The sequence below is a fragment of the Hemiscyllium ocellatum genome, chromosome 9, assembly GCF_020745735.1.
Source record: "Hemiscyllium ocellatum isolate sHemOce1 chromosome 9, sHemOce1.pat.X.cur, whole genome shotgun sequence".
NCBI classification, from domain to species: Eukaryota; Metazoa; Chordata; class Chondrichthyes; order Orectolobiformes; family Hemiscylliidae; genus Hemiscyllium; species Hemiscyllium ocellatum.
In genome coordinates, this window is record NC_083409.1 from 20,310,650 (window position 1) to 20,333,031 (window position 22,382).

The following is a 22,382-nucleotide window of genomic DNA, read 5'->3' on the forward strand; positions in this document are numbered from 1 at the left end:
TGGTTAGCACTGCTGCCTCACGGCACCAGGGGCCTAGGTTCAATTCCAGCCTCGGATGTGTGTAGAGCTTATACATTCTCTCTGTGTCTGCGTGGGTTTCCTCCCACAGTGTAAAAATGTGCAGGTCAGGTGAATTGGCTATTCTAAATTGCCCACCGTGTTAGGTGCATTAGTTCTGAGGGAAATGGGTCTGGGTGGGTTTCTCTTCGGAGGGTCAGCGTGGACTTGTTGGTCCACAGGGTCTGTTTCCACACTGTAGGGAATCTGATCGTATCTTTAACTAACGAGGTTATACGTTGTTAGGAGGTCCCTAATGTGGGATTTAAGGGAATGTCGATGGCTATTGTCCATAGGGAATTCCAGAAGACATTTAAGAACATTCCACAAAAGAAACATGGAATCAGATCTTGCGCTCCACAATTACTTGATGAAGGAGCACCGCTCAGAAAGCTGGTGTTTCCAAATAAACCTGTTGGACTACAATCTGGTGTTCTGTGATTTTTAACTTTGTACACGACAGTCCAACACTGGCACCTCCAAATCATGGAATCGGATGGAATTTGAGAAATGCATTTACCTTGGGTGAGAAATGGGTCTGTCTAGGAGACAGAGAGGAGGAATAATGTGTATAATGTGTTCCAATGAGCCAGATGTGAGTAGTGGTGTTGCCAGGGATCTGTACTGGGATCTCATCTTTTCACAATATTTCTCAATGACTTGGATGAAGAAACAGAGAGCCATATATCGAAGATTGCTGACCACACTGAGGTGGCTTGGAGGAGGTCACAGAGATAGGGAGGATGGGAGGACAGGGAGCGGTTTAAGAACAAGGATGAGAATTTGAAAATCAAGGTGTTGCTGGACCAGGAGCTGATGTCGGTCAGTGAGGATTGTGGTGGTCATGGTGGGACGGAAGATAGGGACGGGGGTGTGGGGTGGACTTGGTGTGAGTTGGAACACCGATAGCAGAGTTTGGGATGAGCTGATATTTACGGAAGGCAGTGGCTGTGACGTGGGCCTGGATAAAATTGTAATAGTCACATTTGGAGTCCCAAAAACATGGTTGAGATTTTCAGTGGCTGATAATTGTGATGTGGAGGACTTGGGCCTCAAATCAGCCTCAAAGATGAGGCCAAAGTTATGAAGAGTCTGGTTGAGCAGCAGACAGTGCTCAGGGAGAGGGATGGAGTTTGTACCAGGAGCTGAAGAGGATGGCTTTGATCTTCCCAATGTGTTTGACAGTGAGCCTGGCTCCTCAATCCTGACTGCTCTTAGCTGCTGTGATTGTCACTGATCGGACACATATTATTAGAGATTCTGACCACAGCAGAAAGCCCCAGTGTAAAAAATAAATGCAAAGACTGTCAGATCGCAAGGTTGAAACTTCACCAAGAGAGGAAGTGAAAGAAGGAGCTCGGAGCAGCTGGACGTTTGTTACTAAGACGGGAGAAAACTGTGAACCATCTGCACTCCCTGGAATCTGACAGCACAGGAGGCGGCCATTCAGCCCATCATGCCTTGGAATTACTCAATTATCCCCATTGCTCTCTCCCCATAACTCAGCAAATCTTTCCTTTATAGCTCAATCTCCAATTCCCTCTTATAGACCTCATGTCCACAGAGTGATACTGCTCTGAAGCTGGGCTTCAAATTGGCATCTCATACATTCATTGGGAGACAAACTGCCTGGGCTGGGAAATGGAGCTCAGGATCCTGAACATTCCCTCTCCCCTCCTGAGGAACACTTCACTTGGTTTTAAGTATTCACTCATGGGAAGTGTTCCCGTGTATCTGCTGCTCTTGTTCTAAATGGACCTGGACGTGGGTTTAGAAGGGAACCAGAAGGATTGCAATTGCTGTAAATACGAGACAAAAATAGAAATTGCTGGAAAAGCTCAGCAGGTCTGGCAGCATCTGTGAAGAGAAATCAATGTTAACATTTCATGCTCTGATTTCTCTCCACAGATGCTGCCAGATCTGCTGAGCTTTTCGTGCAATTTCTATTTTCCCATATGGGTTTGGAAGGTGCTATCTGGGGATCTTTGGTGAGTTTCTGCTGAGCATCTTATCAATAATACACGCTGCTGCTATGGAGCAGTGGTGGGAGTGGATGTGATGCCAATCAAGGAGGCTGCTTGGCTCTGGATGGTAGCAAGCTTTCTGAGTGGATAAGAATGACATAGGATATGATAGACATAGACAGGAATGGATTAGAGGGATATGGGCCAAATGCAGGCAAATGAGAATAGTTAACTTCAGAAAACCTGGTCAGAATATAGACGTTTGGCTTAAGGGTTTGTTTCTGTGATGCATGCCGCTGTGACACCATTATTCTATGAATGTTGTTGGAGCTGCACCCATCCAGGCAGGTGGGGAGTATTCGATCACACTCCTGGCTTTGGAGGAATCAGGAAGTGAGTTACTCGATACAGTATTCCTTGCCTCTAACCTGCTCATGTAATCACTGTGTTTCTGTGGTGAGTCCAGTTGAGTTTCTGGTCAACGGTACCTCAGAATGTTGATAGTGGGGATTCAGTGATGGTAATAGCATTGACTGTCAAGGGACGATGGCTAGTTTGTCTCTTATTGGTGATGGTCATTGGCTGGCATTTGCAAGGCACCAATGGGAAATATTGCTTCTCAGATGAAATTGGATATTGTGCAGATATTGCTGCAATCGAACATGGACTGTTTCAGTATATGAGACATTGAGATTGTGCACTCATTGTCAATGCTCCCCATTCATGATCATTGCCTTGAGTTGCAATATCTGTTTGGAGTCTGTCCTATTTAGCATGGTGATAGTACCACACACCAAAATGGAGAGTATTCTCAATGTGAAGGTCAAACTTTGTTTCTACAAGGACTGTGTTATGGTCACTCTTACCAATACTGTCAAGGACAGATGCATCTACAGCCACAAGATTGGTGAGGATGGGGGTCAAGCACGTTTTTCCATCTGTTTGGTTCCTTCACCACCAGCTGCAGAGCCAGTCCCTCAGCTACACCCATTAGGAACCAACTAGCTCGATCAGTAATGCTGCTGCCGAGCTACTCTCAGTGGTGGACATTGAAACCCCCGAACCCAGAGTACATTCTGTGTTGTCACCAGCCTCAGTGCTTCCTCCAAATGTTGTTCAACATGGAAGAGAGACTGATTCATCAGCCGAGGGAGCAAGATATCTTGTAATCACCAGGAGGTTTCCTCGCCCATGTTTAGGCTGGAGTCATGAGACTTCATGGGGTCCGGAATCAACTTTGAGGCCTCTCAGGGTAACTCTCTTCTGGCTGTAGACCACTGTGTCATCAGCTTTGCTGGGTTTGCCTTTCTGTGGGACAGGATACATGCAGGGACAGTGATGGTGGTGTCTGGGACATTGTCTGTAAGGTATGGTTCTGTGAGTATGGCTGTGTCAGGCTGTTGCTTGACTAGTCTGTGAGACAGCTCTCCTGAATTTGGCACTTGCCCCCAGATGTCAGTAAGGAGGATGGAGCAGGTATGTCAATACCTTTACTGTCTCTGCATCGATGCCCGTGGTCTGTCCGGTTTCATTTCTTTGTTGAGAGGTCGTCACAATTGATACAACTGAGAGCCTTGCTCGGCCATTTTACAGGGCAATAGAGAATCAACCACATTACTGGGGGACAGTGCCAAGGATCCCAACATCACATTCTGACCTCCCCGACTTTCCCATTCTGTATGTGGAAGGCTGAAGCCTGCCAGCAGGATATTCAACTACAGGAGCTTTCACAGCCTCTGGACAATTCTGTCCCCACATTAATTCAACACAAATCTTGAATTCACATCGCACCTTCAATATCCAAAACATTCCAAGATGGTTCACAAAGTTGCAGTAAGAGGAATGGGGGAAGAGGGTGGGGGAACATAAGAACTAGGAGCAGGAGCAAGCAATTCAGCCCCTCGAGCCCACTCCACCATTTAATACAATCATGGCTGATCCCATCTCAGACTCAACTCCACTTTCTTGCCCACTCTCCATCATCCTTTAACCCATTACCCATTAAATGTCTGCCCATTTCCTCCTTGGTGTGAGACAGGGAAATGATCACTCCATTTCAGACAATTGGGCTTTATGGAGCGGGTGGAAGGAAGGTGGGAGAGGACATCAGGATTATGGAGTTAGGAGGTGGGATGAACAGGAATAAGGGTTTCTGTGGTCAAGGGGCTGACGTAGTGCAGAGAGACAATGTTGTGGAGATAGAAAAGAGGCCCACGTGATGGAGAGGGTGTGCGGTTTGAAGCTCAGATACTGAAGGGTGCAGTGGCATGGAAGCCCATGTTGACTGGTCTCTATAGGAGGATCAGTGGGAACAGGATGCATGCCTACTGGTCTCTATTGTAAGGTTCAGGGGAAAGAAGGCCCTAGTTTACTGGCCTCGACTGAAGTATCTTGTGAGATGGTGACCCATGTTTACTGGAGTCAATTGGAGCATCCAGTGGGCTGGGGGCCTGTGATTACTGGTGTCTATTGAAGGGCCCAGTGTAATGGAGGTCTATGTTTACTGATATGCATTGGATGATCCAATGGTATGGAGATCCATATATACTGGTTTCTGCTGGACATCCATTGGGAAGGAGGCCGATGTTTACTGGTCTCCATGACAGAGTCCAGTGGGTCATGGACATCATGGTGGGTGTGGGGCTCAGTTCCTTTCTGTTGTAATTGTGTGATGGTCCTGACCTCATCGCAGTAAAACACCTTGACCCAGAGCCTGACTGTGGAAGGGGAAGGAGAGGGGAAGGGATTGGAACATGTTGTGAATGGACAGGATGGGTCAGTGGGTCAGAGCCTGTCCTGTCCCCCTAGCTCACACTGATGGCCTGAGGATCTCCTCTCTCTGCTGGATCTTCATGGAATGAGGTTTGTGTCCAAACCAGTCCCCAGTGAGAATAGGCCAACAGCACAGAACTGTCTTCATTTAACAAGAATCTGTTCATCATCTTGAGACAGGCTAATGCCTGGTCAATGTGGGAAATGGGGCCTTACTCCAGGAGAAGACATGCTTCTGAGGTTAAGAGTTAACATCCACTGTTGTGGTTCTGTTCGCCGACCTGGAAATTTATGTTGCAGACGTTTCGTCCCCTGTCTAAGTGACACCCTCAGTGCTTGGGAGCCTCCTGTGAAGCGCTTCTGTGATCTTTCCTCCGGCATTTATAGTGGTTTGTCTCTGCTGCTTCCGGTTGTCAGTTCCAGCTGTCCACTGCAGTGGCTGGTATATTGGGTCCAGGTCGATGTGCTTATTGATTGAATCTGTGGATGAGTGCCATGCCTCTAGGAATTCCCTTGCTGTTCTCTGTTTGGCTTGTCCTATAATAGTAGTGCTGTCCCAGTCAAACATCCATTAGTGGGCCAGAGCAGAGGGAGATTTGCCCTGCAATTAACTGTCACCACTTGGGATACTGTGGGAAAGAGAGGGAAGAGATACAGAATGAGAGTTGGAGGGAGAGCATGTGTGTGAGAGAGAGAGGGAGGTGTGTCTGCGATAGCGTGAGATGTGTACAGGGAGCGAGAGAGATGCAGATGGAAGTAGAGATGGTGAGGTTGAGGGAAATGAGGAAAGAAATAGAGTGTGAGATAGTGTGACTAAGGGCGTCGGAAAGAGAGAGACCAGGTAGGTGGAGAGGAAGGATGGAGAAAGAAAAAAGAATAGATAAGAAACAAGAAAGGGAGTAAGTGAGGGAAACAGTGAGAGATGGAGAAATAGAGATTATGAGACAGAGTGAGAAAGTGTGAGTGAGTTGAACAGAGTGTGAGAGAGAGAGAATGGGAGAGATTAGGAGTGCCAAAGAGAGAGATAGAGAGAAAGAGTTGGCAGATGTGAGACAGAATGGGAGTGATAAAGAGAGAAAGTGATAAAGAGAGACAGACAGGATCTGGTCACCACATTCTGGGAAGGAAGTGATTGTACTCGGAAGGGTGCAGAGATTTCCCAGGATGCTGCCTGGGCTGTAGGGTCTGAGTGATGAGGAAAGATTGGAAAGACTGGGGTTGTTTTCCTTGGAGCAGTGAACGTTGGGAGGAAACCTGACAGAGAACTGTAAGATTATGAGGGGCACAGATAGATTCGACAGGAAGGCACTTTTTACATGGATAAAGGTGTCAGAAACTAGGGTCAGAAACTGAAGGTAACATAGAGACAGAAACACAGAAACAGGAGTAGTCCACTCAGCCCTTTGACTTTGCTCTGTCATTCAGTATGATCACGGTTGATCCTCCATCTCAAAGCCATATTCCTGCTTTCTCCCCATTCCATTCATGCTGTGAAAAGGCAAAACAATAATCTTGAACATATTCAATTCTCTCTCCTCCATAGCTGTCAGGATCGTAGGTACAGAGTTCAACAGGTTGACTACCCTCTGAGTGAAGAAATGTTTCCTCATCTCAGTCTTAAATGGTCAACTTTGTATCCCCCAAGACTGGGTCCCCTCGTTCCAGAATTCCCAACCAGGGGAAACCTCCTCCCTGCTCAGCCCTGTTAGAAATTTACAGATTTCAATCTGATCCCCTCTTATCCTTCTGAACTCAAGTGAGTTCAGGCCCAGTCGACTTAGAGAGTGAGAGGTGAGTTGAGGAGAAATGTTTTCACCCAGAGGGTGGTGGGAGTCTGGAACTCAATGCCTGAAAGGCTGTTTGAGTCACAAACTCTCGTGACATTGCAGCAGTGTTTAGATATACATTTGTGTTGCTGTAGCTTCCAGGCCTATGGACCAAGAGCGGGAAAATGGGATTAGTTTGTCAAGGTCTTTGTTGTCCAGCACAGACACAATGGGCCAAATGGTCTAATTCAGCACAGTTCACATCAATGTCTCTCTAGGATAGACAGAGAGAGAGGGAGAATGGGGAGACAGAGAGAGAGAGAAGAGGAAGTGTGAGGGGCTGACGTGGCTCTCTCTGCCTGATGCCATTTACATACTGAGGAACACCCAGTCAGATTCTCACAGGCTGCAGCTTTATAAAGCAGAACCCAGTGAAGGGAGAGTTTATCAGGAACCAGGCACGGACAGGAGCACAGACCATGATTTCACACATCCAGCTGATCTGGCCCCTGGCATTCTGTGTTGCAGGTACAAATCTCTCTCCTTCCACCTTGAATCTTTAGCTGCTCTCCATTTCACTCCAATTCCACTGACTTGTGATTGAAGAGAAAATGCTGAAACCAGATGAATGCTCAGTGTCTCCAACAATCTCTCATTTGACCGGCTCTTTCTGTGACAGTTCTGACATCACTGTGTTTCTCTCTGACCCCTCAGGTATCAGTGGGGACATCAGCATGACCCAGTCTCCCCCGGTGCTGTCAGTGGGACGGGGCCAGACCGCAACCATCACCTGTACGGCCAGTCAAAGCATTAGCAGCTCCCTTGCTTGGTACCAGCAGCGAGAAGGTCAGAAACCCTCTCTCCTGATCTATGCTGCATCAACTCAATTCACAGGAGTCTCTGATCGATTCACTGGCAGTGGATCAGGGACCAGTTTCACCCTGAAAATCAGTAACGTTCAGAATGAGGATGTCGCTGACTATTACTGTATGCAGCATTACAGCTGGCCTTTCACGTTCGGTAAAGGAACCAAACTCAGACTGAGTAAGTAAACCTCAATCCTCTGTTAGTAACCCTGTCAATACTGAAACACAATTTCTAAAACACAAATGCTGAATTGTTGAAGGTGTTCCTGAGAAGCTGCAGTGAATGAAGGAGTTGATTGAGGAGCATTGTGTCTAATAATGTGTTCAGCTGTATTTTTTTTCGTTCCATCGCCCCCTTTAAAAAGCAAGATATAAGTCAGTAAGTTTTACTCACCGTGTGGATGAGCTCTGTCCATTTGCACTCCTGCAACATGGAGTGAAATCAGTGAGTAGCCTCCTGCCAGTCTCAGTGTGACGGACACGGGCAGAGTTTGATGTGAGCTCTGGATCCCTGTCCCAGTCTCTGATCTCACTGACCTCAGCAGCAGCAGCAGCAGCAGCAGCAGCAGCACAGTGAGACACCGAGCTCCCACCTCCCCCAGCTTTAACTCTGCTCAATCACACAATCACAGAATTGTTACAGTGCACAAGGAGGCCATTCCACCCACCTGTCTGTACTGGTTCTCTGAATGAGCAATTCACTGAGTGTCATTCTCCTGTCTTCTCCCTGTCACCCTGCACATTGTTCCTTTTCAAATAACAGTCTCATTCCCTTCAGAATGTTTCAATTGAAGCTGCCTCCACCACACTCTCAGGCAGTGCATTCCACACCGTAACCACTCACTGGCCGAAAATATTTTTCCTCATCTCATTTTTGTTACTTTTCCCAATTACTTTCAATCTGTGTTCTCTCGGTCTCAATCCTTTCTCAATTGGGAACATTTTCTCCATATTTATTCTGTTCAGGCCCCTTCTGATTTTGAATTCCTCGAATAAATCTCCTTCCAGCCTTCTCCAAAGAAGACAGTCCCAAATTCTCCAGTAGATCTTCATTACTGATGTTCCTCATCCCTGGAATGACCTTTGGGAATATAATTTGTTATCTATCCAAAACATTCACATGCTTCCTGAATTAGTCACATTATCTGTGTCCCTCATGATTTTATAAATTTCTCAGCCTCCGATGTTCCGATTCATCCTCTCCCTATCGTTCAAACGCTCCAATTCCTAGCAAAATTTTTGTAAATCGTTTTCTGCACCTTTTAAAAGTTGAACAACATCCTTCCTATCACAGAATGATCAGAATTGTTCACATTATTGCCAAAGTGGCCTCACCAATCTCCTGTACAGCTGCAACATGATGTCCTAACTCCGATACTCAATACAGTGACCAATAAAGGTAAACGTTCCCAAAACCTTCTTTATCGCCCTGTCTCCCTGTGATCCAGTTTTAAGAAATAATGTACATTTCCCTTACCTTCACCCCTCACCCCCCCACCCCTCACCCTTCACCCCTCACCCCTCACCCCTCACCCCTCACCCCTCACCCCTCACTCTCTTTGTCCAGCAACACTCCATAAGGCCCTACCATTAACTGTATAACTCCTGCCCTGGTTTGCCTTTCCAAAGTGCAACATCTCACATTTATCTAAACTGAACTCCATTTTCCACTCCTCTGTCCATTGCCCCATCTGATCAAGGTCCCACTGTACCCTGAGATAATCTTCTTCACTATCCACTGTCCCACCAATGTTGATGTCATTTACAAACTTTTGTTAACTCCTATATTCACAGTGAAATCATTTATTTAAATGACCAAAAGCAGTGGACCCAGCACCACTCCTTGTGGCACACAGCTATTCACAGATCTCCAACCCTTTACCATCACACCCTCTCTCCTATCTTCAAGCCAATTTTTTTTAACCCAAATGGCTAGCTCCCTCTGGATCCCATGTGGTCTAACCTTACTAACCATTCTATCATGTGGAACTTTGTCAAATACTTTACTGAAGTCCATACAGACAGTGTCTACTGTTCTGCCTTCATCAGTCTTCTTTGTCACCTCCTCAATCAAATCAGGGAGACACAATTTCCCATGCACAAAACCACATTGATTATCCAAATGGATGGAAATCCTGTCCCTCAGAATCCACTCCAACATCTTACCCAGCACTGACATCATGCTCACTGGCCTATAGTTCCCTGGCTTTTCCTTATAGCCATTCTGAAATAATGGTACAACATCAGCCAACCTCTCTGGTTCTCCAACATCTTACCTGTAGCTGTCGATGATAAACATATCTCAGCAAGGGGCCCAGCAATCTCTTCCCTCGTTTCCCACAATGTTCTGGGATACACCTGATCATGCCCTAGGGATTTATCTACCTTTATATGTTTTAAGACTTTTGCATCTCCTCATTTGTATTGTGGACTTTTTGAAAGCATCACTATTTTTTCCAAATTCCCTCGCTTTCATGTCCTTCTCCACAATAAATACTGATCTGAAATATTTTTTTCGGACCTCACCCATCTCCTGTGTCTTTCCAAAATACAGCACTCACATTTATCTGAATTAAACTCCATCTGCCATTCCTCAGCCCACTGACCCTGTTGGTCAAGATCCCATTGTACTCTTTGACAGCCTTTTTCACTGGCCACGATGCCAGCTGAAAATTCACCTGAACGCAGTCTCACAGCTCTAGCCCCTCTCTGCCCGTTACATTGCTACTATCCCAGTTTATATACAGAAATTAAAGATCCCTTCCCCGCATTTATAACCATTTTATCATATTTGCAGGTTTCTGTAAATTCCTTGCATTTGTATTCTTCCACATCCTTCCCACTGGGTGGTGATTTATTGACTGCATTGAGAATTCTGTGGACCTTGATGTCGCTCTCTGATATTCCCCCTGGCTCCCACAGCCCTGCCAAGTTAGTTTAAATCCTCTTCAACAGCACTAGTAGATCCCCCCAAAGGAACTCAGTCCAAGCTCTGTTCAGGAGCAACACTGTCTGGTCTGTCCAGATGCCATCTCCCCCAGACTTACTCCCAATGTCCCAAGAATCTAAAGCCCTCCCTCCTGGACCCTGTCTCCAGCTCCACAGTAACCTGTGTTACCCTCCTGTTCGTCTTCTCACTTGCATGGGGTAATGGGGGTAATCTGAAGATTCCTACCGTTTAGCTCCTACTCCTAATTTCCTCCCGAGCTCCCTAAATTCTGACTGGAGGACCACATCCCTTTTCTCCCTCTGTCACTGGGACCGATGTGGACCACGACTGCTGCTTGTTCCCCCTCTCCACTCAGGGTGCTCTGCAGTCGCTCAGTGACATCCTTGACCCTGGCACCAGGGAGACAACACACCATCCTGGATTCCCATCTGCAGCTGCAGAAACACCTATCGATTGCCCTCAGTCTCGAATCTCCTCTCCTCTCACTCTTCCAGTCTTCTTGTGCGCCCCCCCCCACACCCTCTACAGCTGACCAACGCGTGCCGCCAGGGACTTAGCTCTGGCTGCACTCCCCAGATTAACTATCATTCTCATTAGGATTCTGAACTGAATCCTGGTTGGAGAGTGGGATGCACTCGGGGATTTCTGTGCTAACTGCCTGATTCTTTTGGACTGTCTGCTGCTCTCCCATCCCCTGTCTCCCTGCATACTCTGAAGCTGCAGAGTGACCACATCTAGAAACGTGCTCTCCAAGGAGTTCTCAGCCTCACGGATGCTCCGCACTGACACCAGCTGCTGCTCAAGCTCTGAAACCCGGAGCTCCAACTGCTGTCACTGACCACACTTCCTGTAATCATGGCATTCTAGGAGCTGGGAAGCATTCTGAAATTCCCACATGGATGCACACCCTCTCCATTCTTTGGTTATCTCTTGGCAAAGTTCTGATAACAAACAGCTCCAGTAGGGCTCACAGTCCAGTGGGTTCAGTGTTCCAGGGTTTTGGGGAAACTTTCCAGAAGACTTTAAGAAATAGGAGCAGAAATCAGCCATTCAGCCCATTGAATCTGCTCTGCCATTTGATCTTGGCAGATATGCTTCTCAACCCCATTCTCCTATCGACTCCACAGGAACTTTCGATCCCCTTTACAATCACAAATGTTTCTATCTCTGTCTTAAATACACTCAGTGATTTGCCTCCACTGCCCCCTGTAACAATGAGTTCCACAGATTCACCACCCTCTGGCTGAAGAAATTCCTCCTCATCTCAGCTCTAATGGGTCAGCCCTTCATTCTGAGGCTGTGCCTTGGTTACCGAGTCTCTCCTGTTTTTGGAAACATCTTCTCTGCTTCCACTCTATCCAGGCCGATCAGTATTCTGTAAATTTCAATGAGATCCTTCCTCATCCTTCTAAACTCCATCGAGTACAGACCCAGGGTCCTCAACCATGGCAAGCCCTTCATCCCCAGGATCATTCTTGTAAATCCCTCCAATGCCAGCACATTGCTTCTTAGAATATGAGTCCCAAATCTGTTCACAACATTCCAAAAGCAGTCTGACCAGAGCCTTACACAGCCTCAGCAGGACATCTCTGCTCTTGTATTCTGGTCCTATTGAAATGAGTGCTATCATTTCATTTGCCTTCCCAAGCACAAACTGCACCTGCCTGTTAACCTTCAGAAACCCTGAAAGAGGTTTGTGCTTTAGATTTCCAAAGGCTTTCCTCATTTAGCAAACAGTCTTTGTATTTCTTTTTCCAACCAAAGTGCACACCCTCACACTGTAACACATTGTATTCTATCTGCCACTTCTTTGCCCACTCTCCGAGCCTATCCAGCAGCTTTTACAGCCTTCCCACTTCCTCAACACTATCTGTCCCTCCACCTACCTCATGTCACCTGCAAACTTAGCAACAATGTCTTCACTTCCTTCATCCAGATTGTTCATGTATAACGTGAATAGTTACGGTCCTAACATTGACACCTGCAGAACTCTACTCGTCACCAGCGGCCATTGTTCCTCACGCTCTGCTTTATGCCAACCTGCCAGTCCTCGGTCCATGCAATACATTGCCCCTAATACTGTGGGCACTTATCTTATGTCAAATGCCTTCTGGAAATCCAAATAGATTATTTCCTCGGACTCTCCTTTGTCTGACTGGCTCATTGCCTCCTCAAAGAATTCTAGCAGATTTGCCAGGCAGGACCTCCCCTTGATGAAGCCGTGTTGACTTAGCCCTAGTTTACCATTGCACTTCCAAGTCCTCTGCAATTTCATCCTTAAATTGAAGTCTAAAACCTTACCAATAATGGTCCAGGCTAACTGGCCTATAATTTCTCATCTTTAAACTCCCTCCCTTCTTAAACAGGGCTGTTATGGGAGCCATTTTCTATTTCCTTGCCCCCACCAAATTCCTCCCCACCCCACCTCCACACCCCGACTCCATTGATTCCTGAAGGATCATCACCAATGTCTCCACAATCTCCTCAGCGATCTCCTTCAGAACACACAGATGTAGTTTATCCAGTCTGGGTGCGTTATCCACATTCAGACCTTTCAGCTTCCCCAGTACCTCCTCCTTAGTGATGGCCACCACACTCCCCTCTGCCCCCTGACAGTCTTGAATTACTGGGACACTGCTGGTGTTTTCCATGGTGCAGACTGATGCAAAGTATCTATTCAATTCCTTTGCTATTTCTATTATTCTTTCTCCAGCCTCATTTTCCAGTGATCCAATGTCTATTTTGGCCTCCCTCTTCCTTTTTATATATCTGATAACACTCTTAAAATCTTCTTTTGTATTACTGGTGCGCTTATCCCCATATTTCACCTTCTCCATCCTTAATGCTTTTATCATTGTCCTCTACAGGTTTTTAAATACTTCCTAACCTTCTAGCTTCCCACTATTCTCCACCATGTTGTCTTCCTTTTCCTTTTATGCTGTCCTTGATCTCCCCCATCAGCCATAGTTGCCTTGTCCTCCCCTTAGTATGTTTCTTCTTTTTTGGGATGAATTCCGACTCTACTTCCTAAATTGCCCCCATAAACTCTGCTGTTTGCTGCCCCACCATCTTACCTGCTCGGTTCCCCTTCCAATTAACTCTGGCCAGCTCCTTCCTCATGTCTTTGCAGTTACCTTTACTCAACTGAAATACGGTTCCATCTGATTGCAGATTCTCCCTCTCAAACTATAGGGGGAATTCTATCGTATTATGGTCATTTATCCACAGGGATACTTTCACCTTAAACTCACTAGTCAAGTTTGACTCATTACACATCACTGAATCCAGACCTGCCTGTTCCATCATGGCTCAACCACAAGCTGCTCCAAAATCCATCTCATTGACATTCCATGAAATCCTTTCCTTGAGACGCGCTACCCAGTCCACCTATTCATTGAAGTCTGCCCTGACATTTTGTATACAGCTTCTCTGTCTCCTGATTGATATTCTTCCCCACCCCCTGATTACTGCTTGGAGACCTGCACATAACTTGCATCAGATTCTTTATTTCTTGTGGTTCCTCAACTCTACCCACACAGATTCTACACCTTCTGACTCTCTATCACTTCTTGCTATTGATTGAATTTTATTTCACACTAACAAGGCAACTCTTGCCCCTCTGCCCATCTACCTGTCCTTTTGATAGGATATGTACCATTGGATATTTAGTTCCTAGCCCGGATCCCCTTACAGCCATGTCTCTGTGATACCCACAACATCGTACCCGCCAGTTTCAATCTGCACTACAAACTCAATGTGTATACTATGTGTATTAAAGTACAACACCCTCAGTCCTGCATTGACTGCCCTCCTTCCCATCATTGTCCTCTTATCTACTGTGCTTTACCTTCGACTCCTGATCCTTTCCACACTCTCTGTCCTTTTACATCTTCTGGAAACTTAAATAATCTCCATTGAGCCCTCCTCCACTTTAACTAGTTTAAATTCCTTGGAAACTCAATTTACATAGATTTGTGGCATCACTTTGTCTCCCTTACTCGGAATGCTTCGTGCATTTAGTTACAAACTCTTTAAGTTTATTCTATTATTGATTTTCCCAGCGCTTCTTTGGTTACTTTGATTTTAACATTTCCGTCCCTACCTTTTATTTTCTGATAACAATCAATCCCATCACTGACCAGCAATCGTACCTTCTTCTTCACCTTCCGTTTTCTCATTTTCCATCCAATTGAACCAAATTACTTTCTCTTGGGGTTACCTTCAGGCATGCTGGCTCAGTGGTTAACACTGCTACCTCACAGCACCAAGGACCTGGGTCCAATTCCCATCCTTGGGAAACTGTCTGTGTGGTGTTTGCAAATTCTACCTGTGTCTGTGTGGGTTTCCCCCAGGTGCTCTGGTTTACTCTCATTGTCCAAAGATGTGAATATGGAATCACAAATAATTAGAATGGATGCCCTGGAAATATGCAGGGAAGAGGTTTTGGGAATATTGGAAAGGATGAATATAGATAAGTCTCCTGGGCCTGATGGCATTTACCCCAGGATCCTATGGGAAGCTAGGGAGGAGATAGCAGAGCCATTGGCCTGGATTTTTATGTCGTCATTGTCAACGGGAATAGTACCAGAGGACTGGAGGATAGCGAATGTGGTCCCATTGTTCAAGAAAGGGAGTAGGGATAGCCCTAGTAACTATAGGCCAGTGAGTCTGACTTCAGTGGTGGGCAAAGTCTTAGAGAGAATGGTAAGGGATAAGATTTATGAACATCTGGGTAGGAATAACGTGATCAGGGATAGCCAGCATGGTTTTGTGAAGGGCAGGTCGTGCCTCACAAACCTTATTGAGTTCTTTGAGAAGGTGACTAAGGAAGTGGACGAGGGTAAAGCAGTAGATGTTGTGTATATGGATTTTAGTAAGGCGTTCGATAAGGTTCCCCATGGTAGGCTAATGCTAAAACTTCGGAGGTATGGCATTGAGGATACATTAGAGGTTTGGATTAGGAATTGGCTGGCTGGAAGGAGACAGAGGGTGGTAGTTGATGGATTGTGTTCATCTTGGAGCGCAGTTACTAGCGGTGTACCACAAGGATCTGTTTTGGGACCATTGCTTTTTGTTATCTTTATAAATGATCTAGAGGAAGGACTTGAAAGCTGGGTAAGCAAGTTTGCGGATGACACAAAGGTCGGTGGAGTTGTGGATAGTGAGGAAGGAAGTGGTAGGTTACAGCGGGATATAGATAAGTTGCAGAGCTGGGCGGAAATGTGGCAAATGGAATTCAATGTAGCTAAGTGCGAAGTCGTTCACTTTGGTAGGAATAACAAGATGATGGATTACTGGGCTAATGGTAGGCTACTTGGTAGTGTGGATGAGCAGAGGGATCTTGGTGTCTATGTACACAGATCTCTGAAAGTTGCCACCCAGGTAAATAGTGCTGTGAGGAAGGCATATGGTGTGCTGGGCTTTATTGGCAGGGGAATTGAGTTCCGGAGTCCTGAGGTCATGTTGCAGTTGTATAAGACTCTGGTGAGGCCTCATCTGGAGTATTGTGTGCAGTTTTGGTCGCCATACTATAGGAAGGATGTGGAAGCTTTAGAACAAGTGCAGAGGAGGTTTACCAGGATGTTGCCTGGAATGGTAGGAAAATCTTATGAGGAAAGGCTGAGGCACTTGGGGCTGTTCTCATTGGAGAAGAGAAGGTTTAGGGGAGATCTGATAGAAGTGTATAAGATGATTAGGGGTTTAGATAGGGTAGATACTAAGAACCTTTTACCGCTAATGGAGTTAGGTGTTACTAGGGGACATAGCTTTAAATTAAGGGGTGGTAGGTATAGGACAGATGTTAGGGGTAGATTCTTCACACAGCGGGTTGTGAGTTCATGGAATGCCCTGCCCGTATCAGTGGTGAACTCTCCTTCTTTATGGTCATTTAAGCGGGCATTGGATAGGCATTTGGAAGTTATTGGGCTAGTATAGGTTAGGTAGGATTCGGTCGGCGCAACATCGAGGGCCGAAGGGCCTGTACTGCGCTGTATCCTTCTATGTTCTATGTTCTATGTGCAGGTCAGGTGAATTGGCCATTCTAAATTGCCTACAGTGTTAGGTGAAATAGTCAGGAGTAAATGTAGGGACTGTTTCGGTGGGCTGCTGTTTGGGGGGTTGGTGTGGACTTGTCAGGCTGAACAGCCTGTTTCCACACTGGAGGGAATCTAAGGCCAATATTTATCATTAATCCAACATCATTATTGCTCTTTGATCTCATTGCTTCTACTTGGATCTTGCTTTCTAGAAAGTGGCTGCCACGTTCCTGACATTGCGACAATGTAGTTTGTCAAACAAAACTGTCTGTAAATGTTTTTGGAAGACCCTGAAATGTTAAGGGCTGGATTGATGCCCATATTCCTCTAAACTCTTCCTATATACATATCCATGCCCTTTAAATGTTGTAATCATACCAGCCTTCACCACTTCTTCTGGCAGCTCATTTCATACATTTAACACCCTCTGAAAGAAAACATTGTCCCTTAGGTCCCTTTTAAATCTTTCCCCTGTCACCTTCAGCCTATGCCCTCCAGTTCTGGACTCCCCCAGTCTGGAGAAAAGATCTTCTCTATTCACCTTTTCTATGCTGCTCATGATTTTATAAACCTCTATACGGTCACCCAACAACCTGCAATGATCCAGGGAAAACAGCCTCAGCCCATTCAACCTCTCCCTTTTGCACAAAGCCTCCAATCTTGGCAACATCATTGTAAATCTTTTCTGAACCATTTTAAGACTCACAACATTTTTCCTCCAGCAGGGAGACCAGAATTGCACACAGTATTCCAAAAATGGCCGAACCGATGTCCTGTACAGCACAACAGCTCCCAACTCCAATATCCAATACACTGTCCAATAAAGGAAAGCATACCAAATGACTTCGTCACCCCCCTACCTACCTGCAACTCCACTTTGAGGGAAGTTTTCTTCATTTTTTTGGATGAACTGAGAGTCTTTCAGTTGTGTAAGATGCCATTCCATGGCACTATTGGATGAAGAGCAGGCAGTTCCCTCTGGTGTCCCTGATCAATATTTATCCCTCAGGCAAAATCACTAAAAATCTATTTCGCTGCTAATTGTCATACTGTGTTTGGGATCTCGCTGTGCATAGTTTGCTGGAAAGAACCATTGGGACATCCTGACTTGGACAGGTGCTACACAAATGCAAGTTTTTTTTAAGGTTGGAGTCTCCTGATCCGGGTCCTCATCCATTGCCTGCGCACTCTCACCTTCCAGGAGTTGTAGGGTCATTTGGAGCAGTGACTCTGTCTGACCCCAGGACATTGAGACTCTTCGCAGCCTCACCCTTGACCCTCAGCCCAGCAGTGTGCAGCAAGGTTTGAATTGTAATCTAGAACCTTCTACACAGACATCCCAATGTGACTCTTTCCCAAAGTGTGTGGATCCGAGTCTGCTCCAATGTTCTCGGATAAGGTTCTCCTGATCTGTGGGTGATCAGAGATTTATTAAATAGGTATCGAGCTCCATCCCACTTTCCAGCTCTTGCTCCATAGCTCTAGAGGGTTCACTGTTTCAAATGAATATCCAAGTGTTTTTTTCAATGTGATGAGTGTTTCTGCCTCTCCCACCCTTTCAGACAGTGAGTCCCACATCCAACCAGCCTCTGGGTGAAAACAAATACCCTCAACTGCCCTCTAACCCTGCCTCCAACTGATTTCAATCTCTCCCCATGGTTATTGCCCTCTGTGCTGGTGAAAATCAGTCCTTCCTACCCACTCTGTCCAAGCCCGTCATCATTTTACACACCACGATCAAACCTCCCCTCAGTCACCTCTGTTCCAAAGAAAACACTCCCAGCCAAACCAGTCATTCCTCAAAGCTCAAAGTCCCCATTCCAGACAAACTCCTCCTCTGTCCCCATCTCTAATGGAATCACATCCTTCCTGTAATCTGGTGACCAGAACCGTACACAGTTCTCTCACTGTGCTCTAATTGGGGTTTTATACAGTTCCAGAATAAACAAACTCCTTGCTTTCACAGTCAACCAAAAATGAGATAAGGGAGGTGATGGTCTAATGGTGATATTGCTGAGCTGTTAATCCAGAGATCCAGGTAATGTTCTGGGGACCAGGGTTAGAATCCAGCAGATGGTGGCATTCAAATTCAATCAAGAAAATCTGCAATTTAGAGTCTAATGACGACCATGAAACCATTGTTGATTGTCACGAAAAAGCCATCTGATTCCCTAATGTCCTTTAGGGAAAGAAACTGCCATCCTTATCATGTGACCTCAAACCCACAGCAATGTGGTTGACTCTAAACTGCCCTCTGGGTGATTATGGATGGGCAATAAATGCTGCCGATCCAGCAATTGCCCTCATCCCATCAAGGGAAAAAGAAAAACAGTTTATCCCATGTGTCTTCTTACCACCTCACTGACCAGTATTCATTAATCACCATGGCCACATCTTCCACCTCCACACACATTTGACTTCCAGCTTCAAACTGATGAGAGACATTTCTTCATTATCTGGGAAACAGATAGAAACATCCAAACCTGGAGCAGCAGTAGGCCATTCGGCTCCTCAAGCCTGTTTCACCATTCAATATGATCATGGCTGATCATCCAACACAGTCCCCTGTTCCTGCTTTCTCCCCACATTCTTTGATCCCTTTAATCTGAAGAACTATATCTAATTCTTTATTGAACACATACTGCATCTAATTCCACCATGCTGGTAAAATGGATGAGAATTATTGAGTTGTGGTTTTTTGACCAGTATGGACACAATAGGCCTTTGGGTCTTTCTGACTCTATTATATTATATTATGAATAACTGAGTACCAAAGACTGACTCGTGTGGCAGCCTAAGTTGTAACTACCTGTCATTCAGAAAAAGACTCACTCCTTCTGTCCTGTCCGCCAATCAGTTCCCAATCCATGTCAGTACATGACCCCAATCCTGTTGTTCATTCAGTCTAGACCTGGAAGTCCCACCCTTACTCATTGTGGGAACAGATTCTGAACAATCTCTGTCTCATCCTTCGAGGGCTCCCATTGCCTTGACACTGATTTCCAATCATGTCGCTGGTTCCAATGCACTTTTACCAAAGCACCACACAGTTTAGTAAAATGGAAACTTTTACACTTGGTCCATGGTTCTCCATTTCCATCCCTACTCTCAAGCTCACTGAGTTCTGATCACTGCCACTGAAATGCTCCCCCATTGATAGCCTTTCCAGCTGCCCACATTCATTCTATAAACAATGATCCAAAACTGTCCCTTCTCTCTCTGCTGCTTCACCATCACCTTCTCAGGGGCAAGTAGGGATGGGTAATAAGTGTTGGCCCTGCCAGTGACACTCACATCCCAAGAAGCAACTTGAACAATGCCTGGTCGTTTGTTGGGTTTATTCTGTATTGACTACAAATATTAAAAAAGATTGAATGGCCAGTGAATATTGGGAGGTTTGAATTCCCTTTTAGTGGTAGGAATTAAAATTGTTTCTCTTGTCTTTCAGGCCGTGAGAACTCACAACCCAAGCTGACACTGCTGCCCCCTTCCCCGGAGCAGGTCAATGCCAAGGGCACTGCCACCCTGGTGTGCCTTGCCAATCACTTCTATCCCGATGAGCTGGAGGTGCAGTGGAAGAAGGATGGTGCAGTCATTTTGGACGGGGTTCAGACCAGCAACTACCTGCGAGCTTCGGACAGCACCTACAGTGTCAGCAGCCTGCTGACCCTCTCTGGGTCTGACTGGGAGTCCGACGCTCGCTTCTCCTGTGCCCTCACCCACGTGACCCTCCCCTCTCCCCTCAGCAAGAGCATCAGGAGATCAGAATGTGTGTAGAGTGTTGGAGACAGTCCACAGAGGAGACACAACTTTAAATAGAACAGGGCTGAGCTGGCAGGACAAAGGTCATTGTCAGCACTGAATTTCTCTTCCTTCCTTCTCAGGATTGCTCAGAGAAACATCTGAGGTTTGGATGTTGAAGCATGTCATTGGGATAGTGGTGAGAGAACTTTACACCATGTCAAAACTCATACTGTTCTGGGAGTGTTTGATGGGGACAGGATTGCTTTGTGATGTCAGCTGTACAAAACAATGTGACTCTCAGAAGTCTCTCCTTCAGGAAACCAGATCTTCTTCCTGCTCAGCCACCAGTTCCAATTTAAGGTTTTGTCACTATTTAAAGGGACAGGATTCTCATGTTATTGAGAAAATCTCTCCAAGTGTTTTCCTCAAGCTCCATTGTGGCTGTGAATTTGAGCAACTTCCTCTGTCTGGGCTGTTAATTGCAGTTGTTTCTTTTTTGGTCAATGTGAATGTGGAAAAGGGAATAAAGGTGAAGATTCAGTCTCTGTGTGTGTTGGAAATAACTGACCTCTACCCCACCCAGCCCCAACCCCTCAGTTGATTGATTGCATTTCAGCAGATCCTTGTCACAATTGGTTACTTGGCCTGTCAATCAATTTCAATCATCAATCATTTTCAAATGATCCCTTTGATCAGGGATTTGTGTAGGTGACAAGATTCCGAAAAGAACAGAAACTGAAAGTTGTTGGGACTCAATAAGTACAATCTGATGCATTCCCTCTTCACTCAGTTGGTCCAGGCCCAGCTGATGGGATCGAACTGTGCAATCTCTGCTGCATGTCAGACAGCCGATGAAACAATCATCAGCCATTCACAGACATTGCCGGCTGTGTCTCTCTTGGCGTGATTGTTCAACTTAATGCTACCTGTAGGTGTCTCTCTGGGCGTGGGCGTGTTACTCACAGAGCCACTCACAGGCAGCGCTCAGTAATGCACCTACATTCGGAGACACCTTCAGGCAGCATGGAGTGTGAGCATGTGACTCAGTGCGGCCTGTCTCTCAGAATGCGTGTGTTACTTAGTGCTGCCTGTAGGTGTCTCTCTCAGTGCGAATGTGTTACTCTGTGCTGCCTGTAGGTGTCTCTCTGAGGTCTGTGTCTCCGAGCAATGGATTGGGAATGGGCTTTGTGCTGGGGATTGAAGATGAGGTTTTAATCTTCTCAAATCATGAATGAAAAAACGGTTCATCTGATTCAGTCTGAGATGGCAGCTCATTCAGATAGCCAAAGTTAAAAAACACACAACACCAGGTTATAGTCAACAGGTTTATTTGGAAGTAAAAGCATTTGGAGTGCTGCCCCTTCATTAGGTAGCTGGAAGTGCAGGATCATTGGGCACAGAATTTATAGCAAATTCAGATAGCAGCTGAAAAAGGTGAATACTGAGAGTGTATTCTCAGTAAGGGAGGGATTTCAGAGGCAGTGGGCACTGTGCTCTCATATGTGTTGCCGAATTCCGATGGGATTTTCTGGAGGAGAAAGTGAGGACTGCAGATGCTGGAGATCAGAGCTGAAAATGTGTTGCTGGAAAAGCGCAGCAGGTCAGGCAGCATCTGAGGAACAGGAGAATAGACGTTTCGAGCATAAGCCCTTCTTCAGGAATGACTGGATCCAGGGTCAGAGCAGTCATGGCTGCCTGCCCAGCCAATGCTGGCTCCCCATAGTCATATTTCAGTGGTTTATTAACCCAAAACAAGGTGCAGCAATATTACCTTCCAGGGAGGGGAGCTGGTGAGGGAGGGAGGTTGAATTCTTGCAGCTCCAATAGAAGTTGGGGTGGATTAATGACAGGTATGACCACCATGAAGGTGCCACCTTCTCTCCCCCAGCTACAGCTGTGATGACCCTCAGGTTAAAAGTGTGACTGGTCTGGGATGATGACCACATTCCTGGATGATGGAGGGAAGGCCAACCTCTCCCAAAGGCAGCACAGGCTGGATCAAAGTGGCATCAAGAATAAGCATAGGGAGATTGAGGGTGACAGAAGGAGGGGGGTTGGTTGGCAAGTTGTTATTCAGAGTCAGGTCCCAGAGTATCAGTCCTTCTGACATGCACCTTTTTAATCTGTCAGCCAGGGCTCCCTGATTGGACAAAGTTAACCGTCCCTGTCAGGGAACTCATATTTTATCAAAAAGAATAAAGCATTTATTGAACATGGAGCTCAAGAGC

General features: G+C 46.0%; 1 gene segment (V, D, J or C); it reads left to right on the plus strand.

Moving 5' to 3' along the window:
- Nucleotides 1-7,038: 7,038 nt before the first annotated feature.
- LOC132818627 (Ig kappa chain V region Mem5-like) lies at nucleotides 7,039-20,175 on the plus strand (the record flags this gene model as incomplete). The annotated part of the segment is given in 3 exon segments: nucleotides 7,039-7,087; nucleotides 7,274-7,603; nucleotides 19,859-20,175. Coding segments are annotated over 3 exon segments (696 nt in total), but the record flags the coding sequence as incomplete, so codon positions are not given.
- Between the last annotated feature and the right edge of the window lie 2,207 nt (nucleotides 20,176-22,382).